We start from the raw sequence: 27565 nt of genomic DNA on the forward strand, positions 1-27565 counted from the left end.
TTCTACAATTTCTCCTCCACTTTGCTCTCAGCCATTAAAAAATCATTAAGCACCGTGCTACAATTTTATAACTTTCTGGCATTTTCAATCCTTAACTCCTCATGTTTGAATGTAGAGGCAAAATAATCATTCAGTTCGTTTGCTATCTGAGCAGAATCATCAACAGACGAACCATCGATATCAAGGGGACCAATCAGATTCTTCCTCTTCCTTTTACAGTTTATATAAGTAAAAAAATCCTTGCTATTTTTCTTAGCATCCTTTGCCAAAGATTTATTGTAATCTGCCTTCTCCTGCCTAACCTCCTTTGTGACCTGATTACAGATTAGCTTATATCTGCCATAGGCTTCTGTTTTGCCTGAAAATTTATATCCATCACATGCATTTTTCTTCTCTGCCACGAGTCTCATTAGTTCATTTGACAACCATTTAGGCCTAAACCTTGAACAATATTTCTTAATAGGTATGAAACTTTTAGTAGCTTCTAGAATTAATTCCTTGAATGCTTCCCACTTAGAGTTTGCTGTTGGTAACATCATCAGTTGATACCACTGTACAGAATTTACAATAAAAAATAATTAAAAATTTTAAAGTAAGATTTTCGATTTTTTCATTTTAATTTCTGGAGAGTATCATACAGAAGTGTTCTACGTATTATATTGAGTTAAACTTCTCTTATTATTTTACAAATGTTGATATCAACGTAGAACATATTGAGCATTACGGCTTTTTTTTTTTTTTTTTTTTTTATGTTAACCCCAAACACGAGAGGTATTAGAACCTATAGTACTTAGTACCGTGCTTGGGTTTGAGGTTAAGAAGACGAAAGAAGATATTTGTTGACATTGGACTTGAACTTCTGTAGATTGTAATTTTTAGGAAATACGTATGAAGGAAGGTTGTTCCAGAAAACGGCAGTTGAAAGAATAAATCAGGAAGATGAAAAGTTGGTTCTGTGGGTTTGAAGTTGGACGGTAAATGGATGTTGGCTGGTGGCGGCACGTGTTCGGACTGTTTTGAAAGAGAGAGCGGGAATTATAGAAGCCAATTCAGAAGAACAGTGCCCATGGAAGTATCTGTAGAAGAGGCATGCAGCAGAAACAGTGCGTCTATGAGAAAGCGAGTGGAGAGACTCTGTTAGAGATGAATCATTAATTAACCTAACTGCCCTCTTCTGAATGGAATCAAGAAGCCTGAGAGAGGTTTTGGGGGCACCACCCCAGATGTGGGAACAATATTCCATGGCAGGGCAGATTTGCGATTTATACAGAGTGAGCAGCTGTTTAGAAGAAAAGTAACGCCGAGAGCGAAAGAGAAAACCAAGTTTTTTAGATGCAGAGGAAGCAATATTTGTAATGTGCTTGTGCCAAGAGAGATTAGAAGTCAGGGTAATCCCCAAAAGAGATATATCATTTTGCCTAGAAATCGGAGTGTCACTAAAGATAAGCATAGGAGCAGAAGAATCCTTTTTGCGAGATATAAGACAAGACTGAGTTTTAGAAGGGTTGAAATCAACTAAGTTGTCTTTGCCCCTCTGGAGAATTACCTGAAGATCGGCATTTAAGGAATTGGTAGCAGATTTTCGAAAAGTTGAAGCTAATTGAGCAGGACAAGGTTTCTCAAAACGGAAAGTTGAATGCAATGTGCTATCATCAGCAAAACTATGGATAGGATTTCCAGTCAATGATATACAAGAAGGTCATTGATATACAAGAGGAAAAGAGTGAGGGAAAGAACTGAACCTTGGGGGACACGGCATTAGTGGAGAAGTTAGAAGACAGAGAGCCATCTACCATTACCCTCAGTGAGCGATCAGAGAGAAAACTGGATAACCAATTACTAAAAACAGTTGGCAAACCATAAGATGGAAGCTTATTTAGAAGACCTTTATGCCAAATACGATTAAAAGCCTTTGAGATGTCAAGAGCAACTACTTGTGTTTCGCCGAACCTTTCCATTGAATTAGTCCATAAATGGGTAACATAAGCCAGAATATCTCCAGTGGATCGACACTGACGGAATCCATACTGGTGATCGTTGATCAGATGGAAGGTTTCTAGGTAGTTTAAGAGTTGGCGGTTAATTGATTTCTCCATTACTTTAGAAAGAGTAGAAGTAATTGCAATGGGACGATAATTGGATGGGAGGGATTTGTCACCCTTTTTAGGAACTGGCTGGATATGAGCAAATTTCCAAGCAGAAGGAAAAACACCTTTGGAAAAAGAAAGTGAAAAAAGGCGACAAAGAATAGGAGTAAGTTCAGGAGCACAGGTTTTGAGAACAAGTGGAGAAATACCATCAGGATCTGGAGCTTTCTTAGCATCAAGATTCATCAAAATCCTTCTGATATCCTTTTGACGGAAGACCACAGGACGCATTGAATGGAACGTGTTGGGAATGGTGGGAGGTGTTTTACCAAGATCATTAGCATTAGTAGAGGCATTTGATGCAAGAAAGAAAGCTTATGCAGCATCAGCCAAAAAAAAAAAAAAAAGGAAACCACTTCCACTTCAACCCTCTGTTCATTCAAAATACCTGTCCAGCTGAGCCTTAAACTTATTTAGTCTGTCAACTTCCACGACAAGGGATGGAAGTCTGTTCCACCAACCAACCACCCGCTGGCTAAAGGCAAATTTCCGCACGTCCATCCTACATCTGTCTTTCCTCAATTTGAATTTATGCCCTCTCAGGTGATTATTCTGAGCGAGAGGAAGAATCCCATCAGCACTGAGCATGCTCAAACCATTCAAGGCTTTATACACCTTTATCAGATCACCTCGCTGGTGCCTAGTCTCCAGACACTGTAATTTGCAAAACTTAAGCCTTTCTTCGTAAGAGCACCCCTTTGTTCCATTCACTAATCCTGTTGCCCTTCTCTGTACTCGTTCAGCAGCTCTACATCCTTCTTGAAATGAGGCCTCCAGACCTGTATACAGTACTCTAGGTGTGGCCTGACCATTGGCTTATACAAGTGAATAATCACCTCCTTATCCCTGCTAGAAAAATTCCTATATATCATTGACAATACACGACGAGCTACTCTTGCAGCCCGTCTGCACTGCTCAGAGAACTTCATAGCTGCCTGCACAACCACCCCCAGGTCCCCTTCATTCTCTACCACTGTCAGTGTAGTACCACAGAGTTGATATGTTGCACTGGGGTTGCTGTTTCCCATGTGTATTACTTTACATTTGTCAATGTTAAACTTCATTTGCCACCTCTCAGCCCATCTGCTCAACCTTTCCAGAACCTGTTGCAGCAGCATAGTGTCAGTAGTGTCCTTGACAACCCTGCCTACCTTTGTATCGTCTGCAAACTTCGACATTAAGCTTGATATACCATCATCAATATCATTTATGAATACAGAAAATAATAATGGACCCAACACTGAGCCCTCAGGGACTCCAATAATAACATTAGTCCACGACGAGCAGTGTCCATTGATTACCACTCTCTGTCTTCTCCCCCTCAGCCACCCCTTTATCCACAGCAACAATTTCCCTCCAGTGTCACACTGCTCCAATTTGTGCAGCAGTCTTCCATGTGCAACAGTATCAAAAGCCTTTCTAAGATACAAGTATATAATATCAAAGTTATTCCCTGCATCCAGTTCCTTTGTGACTGCATCATAGTATCCAATCAAATTGGTCAGGCAAGACTTCCCCTTAACAAAACCATGCTGTGTCCGAGCTATAACTGAAGTCTTGTCTAAATGATCCTGCAGTGCTTCTTTAACCAGTGCCTCCATTAATTTTCCTGGAAGAGAAGTTAAACTCACAGGTCTATAATTACTTGTGTCAGTCTTTGATCCTCCTTTGTGAATTGGGGTCACATTTGCACATCTCCAGTCTGTGGGTACCTCCCCTGAGTCCAAGGAAGCTCTCATAATTATGGCTAAGGGTTTGCTTATTTCCTCTGCTGCCTCCTTTAATATAACTGGATAGATCCCATCCATCCCGGGTGCCTTTCTTGTGTTTATCTTCAACAATTTCTCCTCCACTTTACTCTCAGTTATTACAAGATTCTCTAGCGTACTGCTAGGGTTGAATACACCTCTTGCTTTCATCTCTCTAAGTAACTCCTCATGAGTGAATGTCGATGCAAAATATTCATTTAGTTTGTTAGCTACCTGAGCACGATCATCAACAGTTGACCTATCGATATCAAGTGGACCAATCTGATTCATCCCCTTACTTCTAGAGTTTACATAAGTAAAGAATTCTCTGCTGTTTTTCTTTGCATCCCTTGCCAAATATTTCTCGTAATCTGCCTTCGCCTGCCTAACCTCCTTTGTAACTTGGTTACAGATCAACTTGTATCTATCATAGGCTTCTGTAACATGTGTTAATTTGTATGTATCCCATGCATGTTTCTTCTCTGCCATATGCCTCATTAGTTCATCTGACATCCATTTAGGCCTGAACCTTGAACAATATTTCTTAGTTGGTATGTAAAGCCTAGTAGCTTCCAAGATAAGTTCTTTGAATGCTTCCCATTTTGCATTTGCTGTTGGTAACATCATCAGTTGGTCCCACTGTATAGAATTTAAATACTGTCTCAGTCAATCGTAGTCACCTTTACGAAAGCAATAACCCTTACCTTTACCCCTAATGGTAGTTACCTCTTTGAGTAAATCCCACTTCAGCACACTGTGATCACTGTCACCTAGTGGTTCATTTATCTGCAGATTCTTAATGCATGAAGAATCACTGCTGATAATCAAATCAAGAGTATTCCTCCCTCTAGTTGCCTCCCGAACATGCTGATGTAGAAAACAATCATCCAATAAATCCACAAAAGCCTTGCTAGTGTGTGAGTGACCAGCCCCCAAATTCCAGTCAATATCTGGGAAATTAAAATCCCCCATTATAAGACTCTCTGATTTACTGGCCCACTCTATTTCCCTGTACAGTTTCTTATTATACTCATTAGAGTCATTAGGCCTATAGCACACTCCTACTCTCAATTTTGATCTCCCAATGCTTATGTCACACCAAACTGACTCTACACTGCACTGTCCAGCGATGTCCACTGGATTTTACTTTCTACTAGGATTTTATTTTACTAGCGATGTCCACTTCCTTGGATTTTATGTATTTCGTAACTAATAGCATAACCCCTCCTCCCTTCCTATCCAGTCTATCCTTTCTGTATACGTTGTTTTCCCCAAATTCCAGTTCTGCATTCCTTATATCTGTGTGACACCACGTCTCTGATATCCCATCAATATCTGCCTTTGATGTTTTGAGCAATACCTCAAATTCATCAAATTTATTTACTAAACTCCTAGCATTGGTGTACACGCAAGTATACATGCATCTATTTCTATTCTTAGCTACCCTAACACAACCCATGTGTTTACTTGTACCGCAATGACTCCCAGCAGTCTCTGAAATATCCTGCATCTTGTTTTTCAGGCTTCTGCTCATTCCAATAGAAGCAGTGCAAGAATCTCTTCCACCTCTGCCAGTGGCTTCGTCTTTGTCTCCCCCCCCAAGCTAGCAGTTTTCCGACCCACCTAACACTGCCTCGATAGCATCAACAAATATTCTTGCACCCTTTCTATTTAAGTGTATCCCATCCCTGTAGAAGCAATCTCTCCTGTTAACAAGTACAGTCCAGGTTGAAAAAAATTCTACCCTTTGAGCCTTGCACATTCTTTCCAGGGCCGAATTGATCGACAAGGCTCTCATCATATACTCCCTTCTATCATGTCTGGGCAGAATTGCAGACACTTTCCAATTCAACGCTAATTCTAGGCTTTTGTTCAACAGTGACCTGTACTTGTTAAGCAATTCTGCCGGTCCCCTACTCTTGATATCATTAGTGCCAACGTGTACAACTATATCACCTTTTGTGCCCTTAAAAGATGATATCTGCTCTACAACGTCATCAACCTTTGCCCCTGGCAGACATACCCTGGTCCTGTTCCACCTATCCTTTTTACAAAGCATGTTCCCCGTTTCCCTGACAATAGAGTCAGCAACAACTACTAGTTCCTTTGGGACCAGCGCATTCTGCCTTGGGGGTTGCTGCTGTGTTGCGTGATGACCAAATGCAAGCTCTGCCGTTGATGTGGGCAGCTGAGAGCTTGATGGGCCCTCAATTTAGTTCCTTCAAGGGCATCCACCCTTCTGTCCTTCAAGCTCTCATATAGGCCCATAAGAACGCTGAGTTGTTGCCTGATTTCGATACACTCCTTGCATCGTGCACACACAAAGACATCCCCCATGGCAATATCATGTCCCGTACCTGAATGCTCCACAAACATCATGTAAGCTGTGCATTTTAGAATTTATCATTAAGAATGATTAATACATGAGCTGGAAGAAAAATGGGATGCTAGCAGGTCAGCTTTATCCTTGGCTGAAGTGGAAACAGAACCATCTGGTTTGGACAGAGGTGGGAGCACAGATGGGCAAAAGTTGCGGCCAATAGCTTTGGCAAGAGACCAGAATGCTCAGCTACCATTAGGGCAAGAAGCAAGTTTTCTACTCTTAGCCTGTTCAAACTCTAGTTTGGACTGATTAATAACTGCTTTACAACTGTTGCGAGCTTTGGTGTAGGCAGAAAATGAAACTGAAGAATTAGAAACAAGCCAATTACAATATGCAACATTCTTCTCTTGGACAGCCTTAGCACATTTATTGGAAAACCAAGGTTTAGATAAAGGACGAGATTTTAAAGTGGAGTGTGGGATAAGGGATTCCATTCCAGCAAAAATAATTTCACTGACACGATCTGAGCAAACGTTGACATCAGAAGTTTTGAAACATTAATCCGACCAAGGAAAAGAAGAAAAGAAGTCTCGCAGGTCATCCCATTTTGCATTCTTGTAATGCCAAACAACACGTGGTTGGGAATAGCCATGAGATAAAGGTTCCATTGGAGAAGAGACAATCACCAAGTTGTGATCTGAAGTGCCTAAAGGACCTCTCACTTCGACCGTGTACTTAAAAGGGTTGTTTGTGAGAAAAAGATCAAGCGTATTGGCTGTATGATTAGGATTGTCCGGTATTCTTGTAGGTAAATGAACAATCTGTGCTAGGTCATTAGTAATTGCAAAAGCCTCAGCATCTCGACCTGCTGGGTCAGTGTGACTAGAAAACGGAAGCTAGCTGGAGTTGTGAACATTAAAATCACCAAGGAAAATTACTTCACTGTTAGGAAAGTTGGACTGGAGAAAGTCAAGTTGCAAAGAGAGGAAGTCAAAGAGCTCCAAGTGATTAGTGGAGTTGGGAGAACGGTAGAGACAACAGATGAATTTTACACAATGAGGTAGAGAGATTTTAAGCCAGAGAAGATCAAAGAGAGGAGATTCCAAATTGCCAAGTCTCTGACAGGGAATATCAGAACAGACATATGCACAAGTACCACCTTTGAGGCGAAAGGAATCATACAGCGAATAATTTGGGCATCTGAGATGAGCATTAGATGAATCAACCGATAACTGAGATTCTGTCAAAAAAAGTACATGGGGTTTGGCAGACTGCAAGTGGAAATGGACATCGTTGAGATTAGAATTGAGACCACGTATATTTGTGAAATGAATTAGGAAGTCCTTGGGAGGTTTCGATCTTTTCGCAGATAAGCTTGCTCTATTAGTTTGACAATTCATGGTGTATTCAATAGTAAGAAAAAGTAGGTGGGACATGCTTTATGAAGTAATGAAATTTTTGGATATGGCGTACATGTGGTAAGAATATACCCAGATCCTTGACATAACATGGCCTCGACAATGCTCCCTGCATACACACTACTCGGACTCCCTCCAGTCACTATCTGGCAGAGTAGAGGTAGCAAGATTATACACTAGCTGATCCGGAAGCTTCCTAGAGAGTTACCAATAGGTTCAGTCCGGTGTACTAACTAGCGGCGGGCCTGCGAACACCGTTTTAGAGCTGTACCCTCGAAATGTAAGGAATATTGGAACTCGCCACGACGTTCATCATAACCTCAAAAGTCATCAATCATACTGCATGATGGAAGAGATAGGGAAGGGTTGACCGGAACTTAGCTGTAGAGACTAAACATGGGTTCCACCACTTCAAGCCTCCAAAAAGCAAAGTGGTGGTATTTCACCGGTTGATGAGAGTCATCTACCACCTAGTACTGCCTGGTAACATAGAGGGGCGGCGTTCCTCCATATGGTGTGGGTGCCACACCTCGACCACTGCTTATGTTGGTTCACACCTGGGTGGTCACCCACCATGTACTTGTGCATGGAGGTTATACCCAGGATTACTAACAGTCCCACCATCGTGAAGGTGCAAGCAGAGGATTTGGCTGTCACAGACCGTCCGGACTTCACCGAAATTGGGTCCACTTGACTTGAGTGTCACCCGAATATCAGTTCCATCAGCGTTTTAGACTCCCAGGTAGCAAGTACAGCTTGTCTGGCATATCTGAGCGAATGTCTGTGAGAACCTCAAGGCTCTGGTTCATACTATCAAATAGTATAAATAAATGATAAAAAATAAATTGATATAAATAAATAATGTAATAATTGGATTTTCATGTTTAATTATTAAATTTAAAAACAACTGTAGATGCAAATGAAAATTTAAAAAAATTAAATTCCATTTCAAAAATGCATAATTAGTGATAAGGAACTGGTCTCAAAACCCATATGGCCTGTCACCTTCAGCATTTTATGTTTTGGCTCCTAGCCAAAAAAAGGTTGGATGCTCCTGAATTAACCCATTAGACCAAAGTCATGACTTCACCAAAGGACTCCTGGGTTTGAAAGTTTTGGGCAATGAAGTACTTGGATAATGCCATTCCATGCTTGCCTTGTGGTGATAGATGCATAGTGAATATCAATAATGACAATGTAAGAAAGCAAGCATATAGAATAACAACAAGGAGATCAATCAGATCTTGTAGGTGCCTAGTTTCCAGATGCTGCAGTCTGTAGAATAGAAGTTACCCCTCACTAAACTTGTTGCTCTTCTCAGTACCTACCAACAGATCCACATCCATCCTCAAATAAAGCTTCCATATCTGGATGCTGCAGTCAAGTTGCCTTATAAACGAGATAACCACCTCCCCCCCCCCCCACTGATGGAAAAATTTTTGTATTTCATTGACAAAACCCCATGGGCTGTCTTAGCAGCCTATCTGAATTGCCAAGAGAACTTCATGCCTGACTGCACAATTACCCCAGGTCTTTTTTGTTCTCCACTACCTTGAGTGTGGTATTATCACACAGTTATCTTATTCCAGGACTATTATTTACCAATTTGCAGTATCTTGCATTTGTCACTGCTGATCTTCAACTGGCACTTCTCAGCCTATCTCCCTAATATTTCTAGATCTTGTTGCAGTAGCTTACCTTGACTATTGTCATTAACCGTAATGCAACCTTAGTGCCATTCAAAAACTTAGGTGTTAACCCTGACATGCATTCACCAATATCATTAATGAATAATGAAATAACAATGGGCCTTCACTGAACTGTAAGAAGCCCCACTAATAACATTAGTCCAAGAGAGGAAGTAACCATTAATAACCACTCTGTCTTCTATCACTCAACAAACCCTTTATACATATCAGTAAATTGCCCTTAATGTCATACTGCTCCAATCTATACAGTGGTCTTTAATGTGCACATCAAAAGCTTTTCTGAAATCCAAGTATATGATGTCAAAATTATATTTTCCATCCAGTCAATTTGTTACTGCATCAGAGTATTCAATCAGATTGGACAGACAAGATTTTCCCTTAACAAATCCATGCTCTGACCACCATATAACTGTTAATCATATAACTATTCCTATCTAGGTGGTCTTCTTTAAACTTCTTTACTTCTTCCTTGTTTACTTCATTAAACACTGACTCCATTATTTTTACTAAAACAGACATCAAGCATACAGGTCTGTAATTACTCACTTCACCCATTGTTCAACCTCTATGAATTGGGGATATACTTACCCTCTCCAGCACAGTCCCTCCCCTGAATCCAAGCATGCTTTCATAATTATGAAAGCATCCTCTTTTGCTGCCTCTCTTAATTCAACAATTTCTCTCCCACTTTCCTCTCAGTTATCACAAAATCATTCAGCTCCCTGTAACTTGAAATACTTCCAGCATTCCCACCCCTAAAAACTCCTCATGTGCGAATGGAGGTGCAAAATATATATTCAGTTTGCCAGTAACCTGAGAAGCATCATCAAATGTTATACCATTCAAATCTAGCAGAACAATGTGATTCATCCCTTTCCTTCAACTTTGCTACTTTTCTTTATATACTTTGCCAATGACTATTTTGCCTTTATCATAATATGGTCATCTTCTGAAAAGTGAGCACATCACTTTGCACATTTCAAGTGAACATTGGCTTATTAGAATTCATCTCGTGCTCACTTTTCAGAAGGTGTTTGTGAATGAATGTCTCTACAAACTTCCATTGGTTGTTGTGGAAGTGGATAGTCTGAATAAATTTAAGGAAGAACTTATTATTTATTATTATTATTTGGTTTTTTTTTTTTTTTTTTAAGGAGCATTAGCAACTAAGGCCATATTGCTCCGGGAATATGCGGTGGTCATTCCCTGACCTTTCCGCATCCTCAGTATTTGGAAAGGAAGAAGTAGATAAATTCTTGGAGAGACTGGATAGGCGAGACGAGGGTTTTTTTTTGGCTGATGCTCTATAAGCTTGCTTTCTTGCATCATTTGCCACTACTAATACTATTGACACAGATGTGCCATAAAACCAACAACAACTGGCATTCACTTACATAATATTTCATGCACAGAAACATAGCAGTTGCATAGAATAGTTTCCTAAACTATAGAATAGTCTTTATGAATTGAGGTTTGAACTTCAGTTTAAGAAAAGAAAAAAATGTTCTACCATCTTAAGAGCTTTTTCTTGTTACTGTTCATGCTAACAAATCTTTAAAAGATTTATTAGCATGAACTTAAAAGATTCTTAAGTAGATTCACCTGTATACTTACTGTTCTCATGTTCACCTTCAACAACACTCAGATTTCTAGACAAGACAGCATATCTTTAGTGGGTAAAATCCTGACTTCTAACCTTCCTTAGCATATCTCAAATACCACATCCTCTGCATAAAAAAAATTAAGTTTTCTCTTTTGCTCTCAGCATTACTTTTATTCTAAACAGTTACTGATTTTATACACGTGGAATGTAACAGATTCCACAAATTTAAAATCTATCCTATCATACCCTCTATGATACCTAGATTCCATCCGAAAGAAGGACTTCAGGTTAAGTGCCGTCTCCTACAAACTCTGACAGTGACTGTGTGATATCACACAGTCACTGTTTCTACTGCATGCCTTCTCTACAGATATTTCCATGGGCATTATTCTTCAGAATTAACATCTCTAATTCTATCTCTTTCTTCCACAACAATCCAAACATATATATAAACTAGTTAATGACCATACTTCAACTATAAACTCATGGAATTAACTAGTAGTAGTAGTGGCATGTGATGCAAGAAAGCAAGTGTATAAGCTTATGCAGCATCAGCCAAAAAAAAAAAAACACACACCATTCCCTCCAAATGCCTGTCCAGTTCCTCCTTAAATTTATTTAACCTGTCAACTTCCACAACGACAGATGGAAGTTTATTCCAGCAATTAACCAACCGCTGGCTAAAGGCAAATTTCCGCACATCTATTCTACATCTGTCTTTTCTTAATTTGAATTTATGCCCTCTTAGGTTCGTAATCTGAACAAGTGGAAGGATCCCATCAGAATTCAGCATGCTCAACCCATTCAAGGCCTTATACACCTCAATCAGATCACCGCACAGGTGCCTAGTCTCCAGCCACTGCAATTTGCAGACCTTAAGCCTCTCTTGGTAAGAGGATCCTTTCATTCCACTCACAAATCTTGTTTCCCTTCTCTGTACATGCTCAAGTAAATCTACATCCTTCCTAAAATGAGGCCTCCAGACCTGTACGCATACTCAAGGCATGGCCTGACCATTGCCTTATACAGAGGGACAATCACCTCCTTCTCCCTGCTAGCAAAATTCCTAAATATCATTGACAAAACCCCATGACCTGCCCTGGCAGCCTGTCTGCATTGCTCAGAAAACTTCATATCTGACTGCACAATTACTCCCAGGTCTTTTTCATTTTCTACCACCTTAAGTGTAGTACCACACAGTTGGTACATTTCTCTGGAGTTACTTCTATCCATATGCAGTACTTTGCATTTGTCAAGGTTAAACTTCAGTTGCCACTTCTTAGCCCATCTGCCCAAATTATCTAGATCCTGTTGCAGTAGCACACTGCCATTACTGTCATTAACAACCCTGCCAACCTTTGTATCATCTGCAAACTTCGACATTAAGCCTGATATACCTTCATCGATATCATTGATAAATATACAAAACAACAGTGGACCTAACACCGAACCCTGTGGGACTCCACTAATAACATTAGTCCACAAAGAGCAGCACCCATTCATTACCACCCTCTGTCTTCTCCCACTTTACCATCCTTTTATCCATTGTAGCAACTTACCCTTAATACCATTCTGCTCCAATTTGTACAATAGTCTTCCATGCGCAACAGTGTCAAAATCTTTCCTGAAATCCAAATACACCTAATTCTGTTTTTGCACGAACTTTTTTTACACGAATTTGGGTTAACACGAATTCAAAATAAATATTTCATTCTCTTTTTACGCGAGTCATTTTGATTTAACACGATTTCTATGAATTTTTTTTTGCCTAAATTCTAAGAATTTTTTTTTTATTTGTGGCATATTAGTATCATTTCTATATTACACGCATCAATAGATTGGATAACAGCTAGTGTATGTGTTTTGAAACGCGTGCTTTTGCTTACCAATGTTTACGTCTAGGTATCTATGAATCATCAACGTTTTTATTAATTTTGTGCACATCTACGGTATTCGTGCATTGTATCTTCAGCAGACATGTAGGAATAAGCTCTATTTCAAAGTGAAAGAATCTTTAGTGAAATTTGTGCACATATAAATTTATTAATTTTGCCGATAGTCAATAAATTGTAAGTTTACAAAATTTTCATACCTTTTTTTATTAATTATAACTGAGATATTTTTCGGTAGCCCTTATATAATGTCGAATAATTCGCCTATTACCAAAATGAAAAGGAAAGCGATTTCTTTGGAACTTAAAATTCAAATTTTAGATCGTCTTGCAACTGGACAAGGGGCTACGTCTGTAGGAAGGCATTTTGGTGTACATGAAGCTACCGTAAGAACTATTAAGAAAAATGAAGCTGCAATTAGGAAGTCGGTATGTTCTGGAACAAAAGTAAGTGTTAATTCATCATCATATACAAGAGATATTGTCAAGGAAAAAATGGAAAAGGCCCTGGTAATGTGGATAGAAGATCAGTCACAAAAAAGAGTACCAGTAGATGGAAATGCCATCAAGCAAACAGCACTAAGAATTTACAGACAGATTAAAGAAAAGGAGCCAAGCACTTCATCTCAGTTAAACAGAAAGTATGAATTTTCTGTGAGTACAGGTTGGATGACAGGATTTCTTAAAAGGAATGCTCTTCATAATATAAAAATTAAAGGTGAAACTGCATCTGCAGATGAATCGGCTGCTAAAGTATTCCCGCAGGAACTTGCAAAAATTATTGAAGATGGAGGATACACTCCTGATCAAGTGTGGAATGCAGATGAAACTGGTTTCTTCTGGAAACGAATGCCGAACAGAACGTATGTAGCCAAATCGCAGAAAACTGCTGGTGGTTTTAAGGTAGCTAAGGATCGTGTGACCTTATTATTTTCCTCCAACGCTTCAGGAGATCGTATGTTGAAACCACTGCTGGTAAATCGAGCCCTAAACCCACGTTCAATGAAAGGTGTAGATATCAATAAATTGCCTGTTCACTGGATGGCAAACAAGAAGGCCTGGGTGACCACTACTATTTTTACAGAATGGTTCAACAAATGTTTCGTCCCAGAAGTCAGACGTTATATGAATTTGAAAGGTCTCGAATTTAAAGTTCTTCTGACTCTTGACAATGCACCCGGCCATCCCGTCTTGGAACACCCAAATGTACAAATTTTATTTCTGCCACCTAATACTACATCTTTGATACAACCGCTAGACCAAGGTATAATTGCGACAATTAAAACATACTACGTAAAACGAACATTCCAACACGTTTTGGACAAACTGAATGATGAAACACTAACAGTCATTGATGTGTGGAAGAAATTCTCAATTATGGATTGTATCAATCAAGTTGGATTAGCGTTAACTGAATTAAAACCAGCAACTTTAAATGCGTGTTGGAAAGCGGTTTGGCCACAATGTGTAAAAAGCAAAGATCCCATCATCCCTAATACGACCGAATTTCCCAACATCATTACAATGGCACACAAAATTGGTGGAGAAGGATTCGATGATCTATCGTTTGAAGATATTGATGAATTGTTAACCGACAAAGCCCTAAGCGAAGATGAAATATTAGAGGTTGTCCTTGGGACTCCTTATCCCACAGAACGTAGTGATAATGAAGAAAATGATCCTGTTCTAAATGCAGATTTAATAAAAGAAGGTCTGGAACTGGCTAGAAAATTAGGTAATCATTTTGTCAAACATGACCCTAATGAGGAACGCGCTGGGAAGTTTCAACGCGAACTGAAGTTGTTGACAGCCTCTTACAGAGAATTATATAACGGACTAACCAAAACACGAACACAACGATTAATAACTGAATTCGTTCGTAAAACCGGTGAAACATCAGCACCAGAGGAGATTCGTGCTGATTTTGCTGAAGAGATCACAGAAAGAATTTCATTAATAGAGGAAGAAGACGATGTCCACAACATTTCTAGTGATGGCAGTGATATTCCAGTCGTACGCAAACGTATGCGCCGTTTATCATCAGAAAGTGGAAAATGAATAAAATCTTGTTATATGTAAAACAGATTTTTTTTTGTTCACGAAGAATTTTTTTTCATTTCATATGCATACAAATTTATTTTAGTACATTTTAATTACATATTATTACATGTGTATTTTGTTGAAATAAAATAATAAGCTTAAAAAAAATATTTTATGTGTTTTTTTTTTAATTATTTTTACTGATTTTTTTAGATCCGGAACCAATCTTCTTTTCTTCCATAAATACAATGTCTTTTTTTACACGAATTTTTTTTACACGTATTTTTCAGGAACGTATCTATCGTGTAAAAACAGAATTAGGTGTATATGATATCAAAATTATTTTTTGCATCCAGTTCCTTTGTAACCACATCATAATATCCTATCAAATTTGTCAGACAAGACTTTCCCTTAACAAACCCATGCTGTGTCTGAATTATTGCTGCAGTCTTGTCTAGATGATCCTGCAATGCATCTTTAACCAGTGACTCCATTATTTTACCCGGAACAGAAGTTAAACTAACTGGTCTGTAATTACTCGTGTCACCCTTCGATCCCCCTTTGTGAATTGGGGATACATTTGCACATCTCCAGTCCATGGGAATCTCCCCTGAGTCCAAGGATGCTCTCATAATTATGGCTAAGGGTTTGCTTAGTTGCTTTGCCACCTCCTTTAATATAACTGGATAGATCCCATCCACCCCAGGTGCTTTTCTTATACTGCAATAATTAAAGACAAACACCAGCCAAGGAATAAAAAATTTTTACTATAAAAATAATAAAATAATGTGATACACTACGGAAGACTAAAATATTACAATAAATTACGATAAAATAAACTACAATAAAATTTAAAAATATAGTTAAAAATATACCGAAGCAATAAAATTATCTAAAATAAACTGGATTAAAAGTGATAATACCTGAAGCTTTCGGTACTTCAACAGTACTGTTGAAGAAGGAGACAGCAGTCTCCGAAAGTTTCAGGTTTCGGAGACTGCTGTCTTCAATAAAATTATCTAAAATAAACTGGATTAAAAGCGATAAAACCTGAAGCTTTCGGTACTTCAACAGTACTGTTGAAGACGGAGACAGCAGTCTCCGAAAGCTTCAGGTTTTATCGCTTTTAATCCAGTTTATTTTAGATAATTTTATTGCTTCCGTATATTTTTAACTATATTTTTAACGTTTTATTGTAGTTTATTTTATCGTAATTTATTGTAATATTTTAGTCTTCCGTAGTGTATCACATTATTTTATTATTTTTATAGTAAAAATTTTTTTATTCCTTGGCTGGTGTTTGTCTTTAATTATTGCAGTATGGAATTTCCCAGCCCCATAGGCCTGTTTGAAGTTTTTCTTATGTTTAACTTCAACAATTTCTCCTCCACTTTGCTTTCAGTTATTACAAAATCATTAAGTATCCTGCTACAATTTGATAACCTTCTGCCATTTTCTAACCTTAATAATTCCTCATGTGTGAATGTAGATGCAAAATACTCATTCAGTTTGTTTGCTATCTGAGCAGGATCAACAGCAGTCGAACCATCGATGTCAAGTGGACCAATCAGATTCATCCCCTTCCTTTTAGAGTTTATATAAGTAAAGAAATCCTTGCTGTTTTTCTTAGCATCTTTTGCCAAGGATTTCTCATAATCTGCCTTCGCCTGCCTAACCTCCTTTGTGAACTGATTACAGACTAGCTTATATCTGCCATAGGCTTCTGAGTCGCTTGATAATTTATATGCATCCCATGCATTTTTCTTCTCTGTTACGAGTCTCATTAGTTCATTAGATAACCATTCAGGCTTAAACCTTGAACAATATTTCTTAATAGGTATGAAACTTTTAGTAGCATCCACGATTAATTCCTTGAATGCTTCCCACTTAGAATTTACTGTTGGTAACATCGTCAGTTGATCCCACTGTAAAGAATTTAAAAACTGTCGGAGACCACTGTACTCACCTTTACAGAAGCAAAAACCCTTTCCTTTACCCCTGATGGTAATTAAATCTTTAAGTAAATCCCACATCAGTACACTGTGATCAATGCCACTTAGTGGTTCCTTTATCTGCAAATTCTTAATACACGAATGATCACTGCTGATAACCAGATCAAGAGTATTACTTTCTCTGGTTGCCTCTCGAACATGATGCTGATGAGTACAATGAACAATTGTTCATTGTACTCATTAGGCCTATAACACACTCCTACTCCTATTTTTGCTTTCGCAATGCTTAGGTCACACCAAACTGACTCCACAGTGCACTGTTCATCTATATCAACTGGATGCACTTCTTTTGATTTTATGTTTTTCTTAAGTAATTAACAGCATAACACCTCCTCCCTTTCTATCCTGTCTATCCTTTCTGTACACATTGTACTCCCCAAATTCCAGTTCAGCATTCCTTATATCTTTGTGACACCACGTCTCTGCTATCCCAACAATATTTGCCTTTGATGTCTTGACCAACACTTCAAATTTATTTACTATACTTCTAGCATTGGTATACATGCAAGCATAAATGCTCCTACTCCTATTACTAGTTACCCTAACACATCCCATATACCCACCTATTTTAGGATGACTGCCATCTGTCCCTGAAACTCCCAACACCCCACGCTCCAGGTCGCTACTTATTCTAATAGAAGTTGTGCAAGAATCACCTTCACCTCTGCCTACGGCTACTGTTAAACTATTAGTCCTTGTATCCCCCCAAGCTATCAGTTTTCCGACACGCCTAACACTGCCTCGATAGCATCAGCAAATATTTTTGCACCCTTTCTATTTAAGTGTCCCATTCCTATAGAAGCAGTCTCTCCTGTTAACAAGTACAGTCCAGGTTGAAAAAAAATTCTACCCCTTGAGCCTTGCACATTCTTTCCAGGGCCGAATTGATCGACAAGGCTCTCATCATATACTCCCTTCTATCATGTCTGGGCAGAATTGCAGACACTTTCCAATTCAACGCTAATTCTCGGCTTTTGTTCAACAGTGACCTGTACTTGTTAAGTAATTCTACCGGTCTCCTACTCCTAATATCATTAGTGCCAACGTGTACAACTATATCACCTTTTGTGCCCTTAAAAGATGACATCCGCTCTACAACGTCATCAACCTTTGCTCTGGCAGACATACCCTGTTCCTGTTCCACCTATCCTTTTTACAAAGCATGTTAACTTTTCCTCTTACTCCTTTATTCTTTCTATTTCTGTTCTTTAGAACCACCTTCCATTATATTTATTTCAAGAATATTATAATCTATAAAAATTCAAATTCAATGTCAATAAGTATGTTTTGCCTTTTCGAGCTTCCACCCATACAGGGCACAAAGTACTGTGGAATTTTCATAACATTTCTGTTTGGAATGATATTAGAAATCACATAAATTTAGTAACCTAAACTTACCATTATTAGCACCACCAGATGACATGTTTTGCACACGATTTGACAATTGTAGTTCCACAGCCCCAGTTTCTAATCTCACTGCACTACTTGTTGGAGTGGTTGCAGTGATCTGAATTCCCTAAATAAAAAAAATTATAAAAACTTTCTTTTTATGACTGTTATTATTTCTTATTATTTATTTGTTCATAAATATTACATAGGCTATCCATATAATGTATATTCCAGCTGAAACACTGGATACTATTTTTGTTACCATGCACTAACTAGACAAATGAATAAGGACAATATGATGGATGTGCGAAAAAAAAATTCTCAGTTCATGAATAAAAATCGCTTTTTTTTTTTATATAAATCATGAATTCTTACTCTTTGCTAATGCACCAAAAATGTAACACATTGCATACATTTTAACCAACTTTTTTTGTTGTTGCTGTTTTTTTTTTGCAATAGGATAACTGATATTTAATTTACTCCAAAGTGCCAATTTGTAACGTTGCACAAACCACCAGTTGGCATTGTACAGCTTTTACAATTTTTTTTTGCAAAAATGAAAAAAATTCTATACATAATTATGCTTTTAAATATTAATTTGTCCTTATTTTGAATTAAACAACATTTCAGAAAATGTTATTATGAAAAATCAAATCTGAATTTATTAAAAAAAATGTGGTTATTTTATTTATTTTTATGCAATAATATCCTCAACATCTATTTATGTATCACTACTTAATCCATTTTCTAAACTTCTATAACTGAATTCCAGAAAATTTTAGCTTTCTTAAGCTCAAATCTGACAACTTTGAAAACTGTAAATACTGTATATGCAATTACACTTGTGAGCAAACACAAATAATGTAAGTACTCCTCAATAGACTAAATAATAATAAAAATATATTACAAAATAATTTTAGGGTTACACTTTTCTTTCCCTACATCTGGTAGCCAAATTGCTGGTTGCCAAAATGTACCAATCATATCACTGTGCTGTAATATCTAGCTATAAAAGATTTACTAACACAATACTTGTATCGCAATTATGAACCTAAATTTTCAGTTTCTCTCTCCCTCTCTCTCTCATAAAATAAACAAATAAAAAATATAAATAAATTTCCGATAATCACATGCCTTGTTAGAATACCACAGCAATTAAAACACTGTTACATCACAATTATTATCATTGTTAACCGCAATAACATTCCATAAATTTTTGGTAGTCTCTTGGTCACAAAGCACATCAGTAAGAGAGGAGCCCACAGAACTGGTGGGAGGGAATTCTGTAGAATTGGAATTAACCCTAAAACCTTCCTAGAGAGACTCATAGAACATATGCTAAAAATTTAGAGTCAACCTGACATTTGCTTTTCAAGTAACAGTCAAACATCCAAAACATGCACTGTTTTCTGTATAGAGATAACTTCAAATTTCACGGGGGGGGGGACAGATTCCTATTGGTCTGATTTTAATCTTTCTAAAATTCCGAAATATAACATTCAACAAAATCCATCGACTGAGAGTCATCATTATATGTAGATAGGTTGACATGGTAAAACAATATGCAATTCAAGTATTTGCAAATGTGCCTAAAAATGGACGTTTTAAAATTATAAAATGTTTGGGGGGGAAGAGAACAAATAAATTAAAACAGAAAAGAGCCTAAAAAAATGTGCAACTTGTGAAACGTTTGCAGAACATGATCTAGCCAAGGAGGATGTCTTTGTGTTTGTGTGCCAAGTGCATAGACAGAGTTCTGATGGAGGCTTATGAAAGTTTGAAGAGTCGGGAAGATGCCCTTGAAGGTATTAAAATAGGGAACCCAACAAACTCTCAGCAGCCCACTCAATGCCAGAGCTCACACTTGTGCATTAGGCAACACAATGGTATTCTCCAAGGCAGAATACGCTGGTCACACAGGAGCTAGTTATTGTCAGTGACCATTTTCAGGGAGATTGGTATTAGTCTGTCCTCGTATAGCACGATAGTTGCGTTCCTAGAAACCCTTGTGCAATGCAAAATCGTGCAATATAAACAACAGGCCCTATGGGAAAAGTAGGGTTAGGTGCCGACCACCCAAGATTGAACACACATTTGGAACCAAAACATTACCAAACACAATAAATAATTGGGTAATTTTAATCGTTATAAAATACGTAAGTATTTTATAACGATTAAAATACGTAATAAAAATAATATTATATTATAATAAAGTATTTTTAATACTAAAAAAGTATTTTTTACGAATAAAATACGTATTTTTTCGTAAAAAATTTATTATATTAAATAAAATAGTCGTAATAAAATACGTATTTTATAATATGTAAGTATAAATTATAATACGTAAGTCGTAATAAAATATTGCTAATGCTTTTGCTTCTATCGTAAGCAAACTTGCTTTTTGTTTGATTTTCTATCCAAACAGATGACAGCCGTTCCATCTCTTCCAATTCTTGTGTCTTAATCTAATGGATATTAATTACACTTTGAGTTGTTCCCGCTATGAAAGTTGTTTTTATTTTCGCTGCATTCTTTGTAATTCTCGGCGTTGCCTCATTTAGGTCTGTAGCACTTGCAATATCACATGGTCTTTAATCTCGCTCAAAGCGTTTCACAATTTCGTATTTTTTCTCTATCGATAGAAGAGGACTGGCCATAAGCCTTACGGGGGAAACCATGGTGGGCCAGAGGCCGGTGTGATTTTGGCCATAAACCATAGTATGAGGCCACTACAAATTTTCCCGGGTAAGAATTTTTGACCCAGTCCGCCTCTGTTTATCGATATTGCTTTTTTTTTTTTTTTTTTTTTTCTCTCGGAATCTGCGGTGTCTTAGCCAGGAACGCTTCCTTTTCACACCTTTTAAGTATTTTACTAATTTTTAGGGAATAAAGCACAATTACAAACGAGGTGGCATGCTTGATACACAGAAACAAAGCTGTGCGCGTGTAGCAACTGAATAAACAACACCGTAAAGGCCACTATTAACACCTCACATTTTACTAAAGCACATTTCTGGGGGTTACTACCATAAAACAATAAAAACAATTTCCAGTTGCGTTTCTGCTAGTGGAATCTGTTTTAAACTGGTAGTAAACTCCATCTAATTGCATTTGCGATTATACCGATAGCTGGAATTGTGTTGGTTTTTACGTTATTATGGTGAAATGTGTTTCCCCTTCACTGATATAAAACACATAAATACATTTTCAGACTCTTCTTCATTGCTATCGTGTTGCGTTCAGTTGGGGTGATTCCGCGTTCGACTGCCATTTCTTGTAAACACAAAGGCGAATCGTGTATAAGCGAATTCGGTTCGTGTTATATAAGATAACGTTCCCTATTTATAAATCGTGTATGATCGAATACGTGTAATGCAAACACGTGCTATATGAGGACCGACTGTATATTGTGTAAAAAGGATAGATGAAATAGGACAAGGGTATGTCAGAGGCAACAGTTGATGATGTTGCAGAACAGATATCTTTTAAGAGTACAAAGTGTGATATTGTTGTACACATTGGCACTAATGAGATTAAGAGGATGGGATCTGCAGATTTACTTAACAAGAACAGGTCAATGCTGAAAAAAATTGTGACTTAGGGTTAAATTTTAAAGTGTCTGCAATTCTGCCCAGACACGATAGGAGGGAGTATATGATGAGAGCCTTGTCAATCAATTCAGCCCTAGAGGAACTGTGCAAGCAAGGCTCATTTGGAAGAACTTTTCTCAGCATGTGCTGTGCTGTGCTTGTTAACAGGAGAGACTGCTTCTAAAGGGATGGGATACACTTAAATAGAAGGGGTGCAAGAGTGCTTTCTGAGCTATCGAGGCAGCTTTGGGTGGGTCAGAAAACTGCTAGATTGGGGAAAGATTCACAGAGTAAAAGGTTAATAGTAGCCAGAGCTGAGGTAAAAGTGATTCTTGCACTGCTTCTATTAGAATGAGCAGTGGCCTGGATGGTGGGGTGCTGGATGGTTCAGGGACTGGTGGAAACAAATAAATATATGGGATGTGTTAGGGTAACTAATTATAAGAATAGGTGCATGTACACCAATGATAGAAGTATAGTAAATAAAAATTGATGAATCTGAAGTGCTGGTTAAAACATCAAAGGCAAATATTGTTGGGATATCAGAGACATGGTGTCACACAGATATAAGCAGCACAGAAATGGAATTTGGGGAGTACAATGTGTACAGAAAGGATACAAAGGGAGGAGATGTTATGCTGTTAGTTAAGAAACACACAAAATATAAGGAAGTGCAGTTGACATAGATGGACAGTGCAATATTGAGTCAGTTTGGTGTGACATAAGTAAGCACTGGGAAAACAAAAATGAGAGTAGGAGTGTGTTAGGACTAATGACTCTAATGACAAAACAAACAATTGTGCAGAAAAATAGAATGGGTCAGTAACTCAGATTGTGTTATAATGGGGGATTTTAACTTCCCAGATATTAATTGGAACTTTTGGATTGGTCACTCGCACACTAGCAAGACTTTTGTAGATTTATTGGATGATTGTTTTCTGCAGCACCATGTTCGAGAGGCAACTAGAGAGAGTAACAATCTTCATCTGGTTATCAGCAGTGATTATTCGTGTACAAAGAATTTGCAGATAAAGGAACCACTAGGTGGCAGTGATCACAGTGTGCTGATGTGGGTTTTACTTAAAGATATAAGCAGACATAAGCAGTGCAGAACTGGAATTTGGGGAGTACAATGGGTACAGAAAGGATAGACAGGAGAGGAAGGGAGGACAGGTTATGCTGTTAGTTTAGAGACACATAAAATCTAAGGACTTGCATCCAATTGATGTGGGTGGACACTGCAATGTTGAGTCTGTTTGGTGTAACATAAGCACTAGGAAAGGCAAAATGAGAGTGGGTGTGTGTTATAGGCCTAATGAATCTGATGAGTATAATGAGCAATTGTGAAGAGAAATAGAGTGGGCCAGTACATTAGAGTGTCTTATAATGGGGAATTTTAATTTCCCAGATATTGACTGGAATTTGTGGGTTGGTCACTCACACACTAGCAAGGCTTTTGTGGATTTATTGGATGACTGTTTTCTACAGCAGCATGTTCGGGAGGCAAATAGAGGAAGTAATACCACTGATCTGATTATCAGTAGTGATTCTTCATGCATCAAGAATCTGCAGATAAAGGAACCACTAGGTGACAGTGATCACAGTGTGCTGAATTGGGATTTACTCAAAGAGGTAACTACCATCAGGGGCAAAAAGGGAAGGGTTTTTGGCACGGAGTTTTTTGGCTCGGGTTTTTGACACACTTCATAAAGGCACGGAGGTCTGAGACAGTATTTAAATTCTATACGGTGGAACCAACTGATATTGTTACCAACAGCAAATTCAAAATTCAAAGCATTCAAAGAATAAATCTTGGAAGCTACTAGGCTTTTCATACCAACAGAGAAATACTGTTCAAGATTTAGGCCTAAATGGATGTTAGATGAACTAATTAGACATGTGACAGAAAAAAATGCATGGGATACGTATAAATTATCATGTGACAAAGAAACCTATAAGCTGGTCCATAACCAAGTTCCAGAGGAGGTTAGGCAGGCGAAGGCAGATTACAAGAAATCTTTGGCAAAGGAAAACAGCAAAGAGTTCTTTACTTATGTAAACTCTAGAATGAAGGGGATGAATCAGATTGGTCCACTTGATATCGATGGTTCAACTGTTGATGATCCTGCTCAGGTAGATAACAAACTAAATGAATATTTTGCATCGACATTCACATATGAGGAGTTATTCAGGGGGAGTGGGTATGCCAGAGGTGTATTCAACTCTGGCAGTAAATTGGAGGAGAAATTGTTGAAGATAAACACAAGAAAGGCACCTGGGGTAGATGGAATCTATCCAGTTATATTAAAGGAGGCAGCAAAGAAAGTAAGCAAACCCTTAGCCATAATTATGAGAGCTTCCCTAGACTCAGGGGAGGTACCCATGGACTGGAGATGTGCAAAGGTGAACCCAATCCACAAAGGAGGATCAAAGGGAGACACAGGTAATTACAGACCTGTTAGTTTAACTTGTTTCAGGGAAATTAATGGAGGGATTGGTTAAAGAAGCATTGCAGGATCATCTAGACAAGACTTCAGTTATAGCTCAGACACAGCATGGGTTTGTTAAGGGGAAGCCTTGTCTGACTAATATGATTGGATACTATGATGTAGTCACAAAGGAACTGGATGCAAAGAATAACTTTGATGTATTATATATTTGGATCTTAGAAAAGCCTTGGATATTGTTGCACATGGAAGACTGCTGCACAGATTGGAGCAGTGTGGCATTGGAGGCAAATTGCTGCTATGGATAAAGGGATGGTTGAGTGAGGGAAGACAGAGAGTGGTAATCAATGGACACTGCTCATCGTGGGCTAATGTTATTAGTAGAGTCCCTCAAGGTTCAGTGTTGGGTCCATTGTTGTTCTGTATTTATAAATGATATTGATGATGGTATATCAGGCTTAATGTCCAAGTTTGCAGGCGATACGAAGGTTGGCAAGGTTGTTAATGACACTAATGACTGGATCCTGTACACTGCTGCAACAGGATCTAGAAAAGTTGAGCAGATGGGCTGAGAGGTGGCAAATGAAGTTTAACATTGACAAATGTTAAGTGCTGCATATGGGAAGCAGTAATCCCAGAGTAATGTATCAACTCTGTGGTACCACACTGACAGTGGTAGAGAATGAAAAAAAGACCTCGGGGTAATTGTGCAGGGAGATATGAAGTTTTTCTGAGCAGTGCAGATGGTCTGCAATAGTAGCTCATGGTGTCTTGTCAATGACATACAGGAATTTTTCTAGCAGGGATAAGGAGGTGATTATCCCCTTGTATAAGGCAAAAGTCAGGCCACACCTTGAGTACTGTATACAGGTGTGGAGGCCTCATTTTAAGATGGATGTAGAGCAGTTGAAATGAGTACAGAGAAGGGCAACAAGAGTAGTGAATGAAACAAAGGGTTGCTCTTATGAAGAAAAGCTTAAGTTTTGCAAATTACAGCATCTGGAGACTAAGCACCTGGGAGGTAATCTGATTGAGGTACATAAAGCCTTGAATGGTTTGAGCATCCTCAATGCGGATGGGATTCATCCTCTTGCTCAGAATAATTGCCTGAGAGAGCATAAATTCAAACTGAGGAAAGACGGTTATAGGATAGATGTGCGGAAGTTTGCCTTTAGCCAGCGGGTGGTTGATTGCTGGAACAAACTTCCAACTGTCGTAGAAGTTGATAGCTTAAATAGATTCAAGGCAGCACTTGACAAACATTTGGAGCGAGTGGATGGGTGAAATAAGGGTTTTTTTTTTTTTTTTTTTGGCTGATGCTATATAAGCTTGCTTTCTTGCATCATGTGTTTTTGCTAATTTTTTTTTCTTTTTTTTTTTTTTATGAAAACCCCAAACACGAAAGGTATCAAAACCTATAGTACTGAGTATGCATGAGTTGAAGGAGAAGTATGGGGGGGGGGGGCGCGGAAACTTTGCTCTAGAGACTAAACATGGGTTTCACAACTTCAAGCCTCCAATAAGTAAAGTGGTGGTATTTCACCGGTTGATGAAAGTCATCCTTGCTAATGCTAATATAATTACCATCAGGGGTAAAGGAAAGGGTTTTTGCTTCCATAAAGGTAACTACAGTGCCGCAGTGGCCTAGTGGTGAGGCACGTGGGTGCATAAGTACACATGCCTTGAGTGACCGGGGTTCAAGCCCGTGACTGCTGAATACGGTGCTGTTTCTTGTATTCTGTCTATCTTGTGAACTCCTCTGATCATTTGGTCACACAGAGTATAAACAGAAAATTTATTTATTTATTTACAGTGGCCCCAGACAGTTTTTAAATTCTGTACAGTAGTACCAACTGATGATATCACCCAACAGCAAATTCTAAGTGGGAAGCTTTCAAAGAACTAATCGTGGAAGCTACTATGCTTTTCATACTGATTAAGAAATATTGTTCAAGGTTTAGGCCTAAATGGATGTCAGATGAACTAATGAGACTCGTGGCTGTGAAGAAAAATGCATAGGATGCACATAAATTATCAGGTGAAACATTAGCATTAGTAGAGGCATTTGATGCAAGAAAGCAAGCTTATGCAGCATCAGCCAAAAAAACAAAAAAAAACCCACTTCCACTTCACCCTCTGTTCGTTCAAAATACCTGTCCAGCTGAGCCTTAAACTTATTTAGGCTATCAACCTCCACCACAAGGGATGGCAGTCTGTTCCACCAACCAACCACCCGCTGGCTAAAGGCAAATTTCCGCACGTCTATCCTACATCTGTCTTTCCTCAATTTGAATTTATGCCCTCTCAGGTGATTTTTCTGAGCTAGAGGAAGAATCCCATCAGCATTGAGCATGCTTAAACCATTCAAGGCTTTATAAACCTCTATCAGATCACCTCGCTGGTGCCTAGTCTCCAGACACTGTAATTTGCAAAACTTAAGCCTTTCTTCGTAAGAGCACCCCTTTGTTCAATTCACTAATCTTGTTGCCCTTCTCTGTACTCGTTCCAGCAGCTCTACATCCTTCTTGAAATGAGGCCTCCAGACCTGTATACAGTACTCTAGGTGTGGCCTGACCATTGCCTTATACAATGGAATAATCACCTCCTTATCCCTGCTGGAAAAATTCCTGTATATCATTAACAATACTCCATGAGCTACTCTTGCAGCCCATCTGCACTGCTCAGAGAACTTCATATCTGCCTGCACAACCACCCCCAAGTCCCTTTCATTCTCTACCACTGTCAGTGTAGTACCACAGAGTTGATACGTTGCTCTGGGGTTGCTGTTTCCCATGTGTAGTACTTTACATTTGTCAATGTTAATCTTCATTTGCCACCTCTCAGCCCATCTGCTCAACCTTTCCAGATCCTGTTGCAGCAGCATAGTGTCAGTAGTGTCCTTGACAACCCTGCCTACCTTTGTATCATCTGCAAACTTGGACATTAAGCTTGATATACCATCATCAATATCATTTATAAATACAGAAAGCAATAATGGACTGAGCCCTGAGGGACTCCACTAATAACATTAGTCCACGATGAGCAGTGTCCATTGATTACCACTCTGTCTTCTCCCTCTCAACCACCCCTTTATCCATAGCAGCAATTTGCCTCCAATGTCACACTGCTCCAATTTGTGTAGCAGTCTTCCATGTGCAACAGTATCAAAAGCCTTTCTAAGATCCAAGTATATAATATCAAAGTTATTCCCTGCATCCAGTTCTTTTGTGACTGCATCATAGTATCCA

The 27565-nt window shown here is 38.5% G+C and overlaps 1 protein-coding gene across 1 annotated transcript in view; it reads right to left on the reverse strand.

Annotated features, from left to right (window-relative positions):
- Positions 1–27565, reverse strand: part of tweek (transmembrane protein KIAA1109 homolog tweek) — an 806203-nt gene that overhangs the window by 377684 nt on the left and 400954 nt on the right. Inside the window, 1 exon segment of the mRNA XM_090388226.1 lies at positions 18290–18407. Within this exon segment, the coding sequence (XP_090244352.1) occupies positions 18290–18407 (118 nt within the window).

This window comes from Mastigoproctus giganteus, chromosome 2 (genome assembly GCF_048544385.1).
Source record: "Mastigoproctus giganteus isolate SK-2022 chromosome 2, ASM4854438v1, whole genome shotgun sequence".
In the NCBI taxonomy this organism is placed as follows: domain Eukaryota; kingdom Metazoa; phylum Arthropoda; class Arachnida; order Uropygi; family Thelyphonidae; genus Mastigoproctus; species Mastigoproctus giganteus.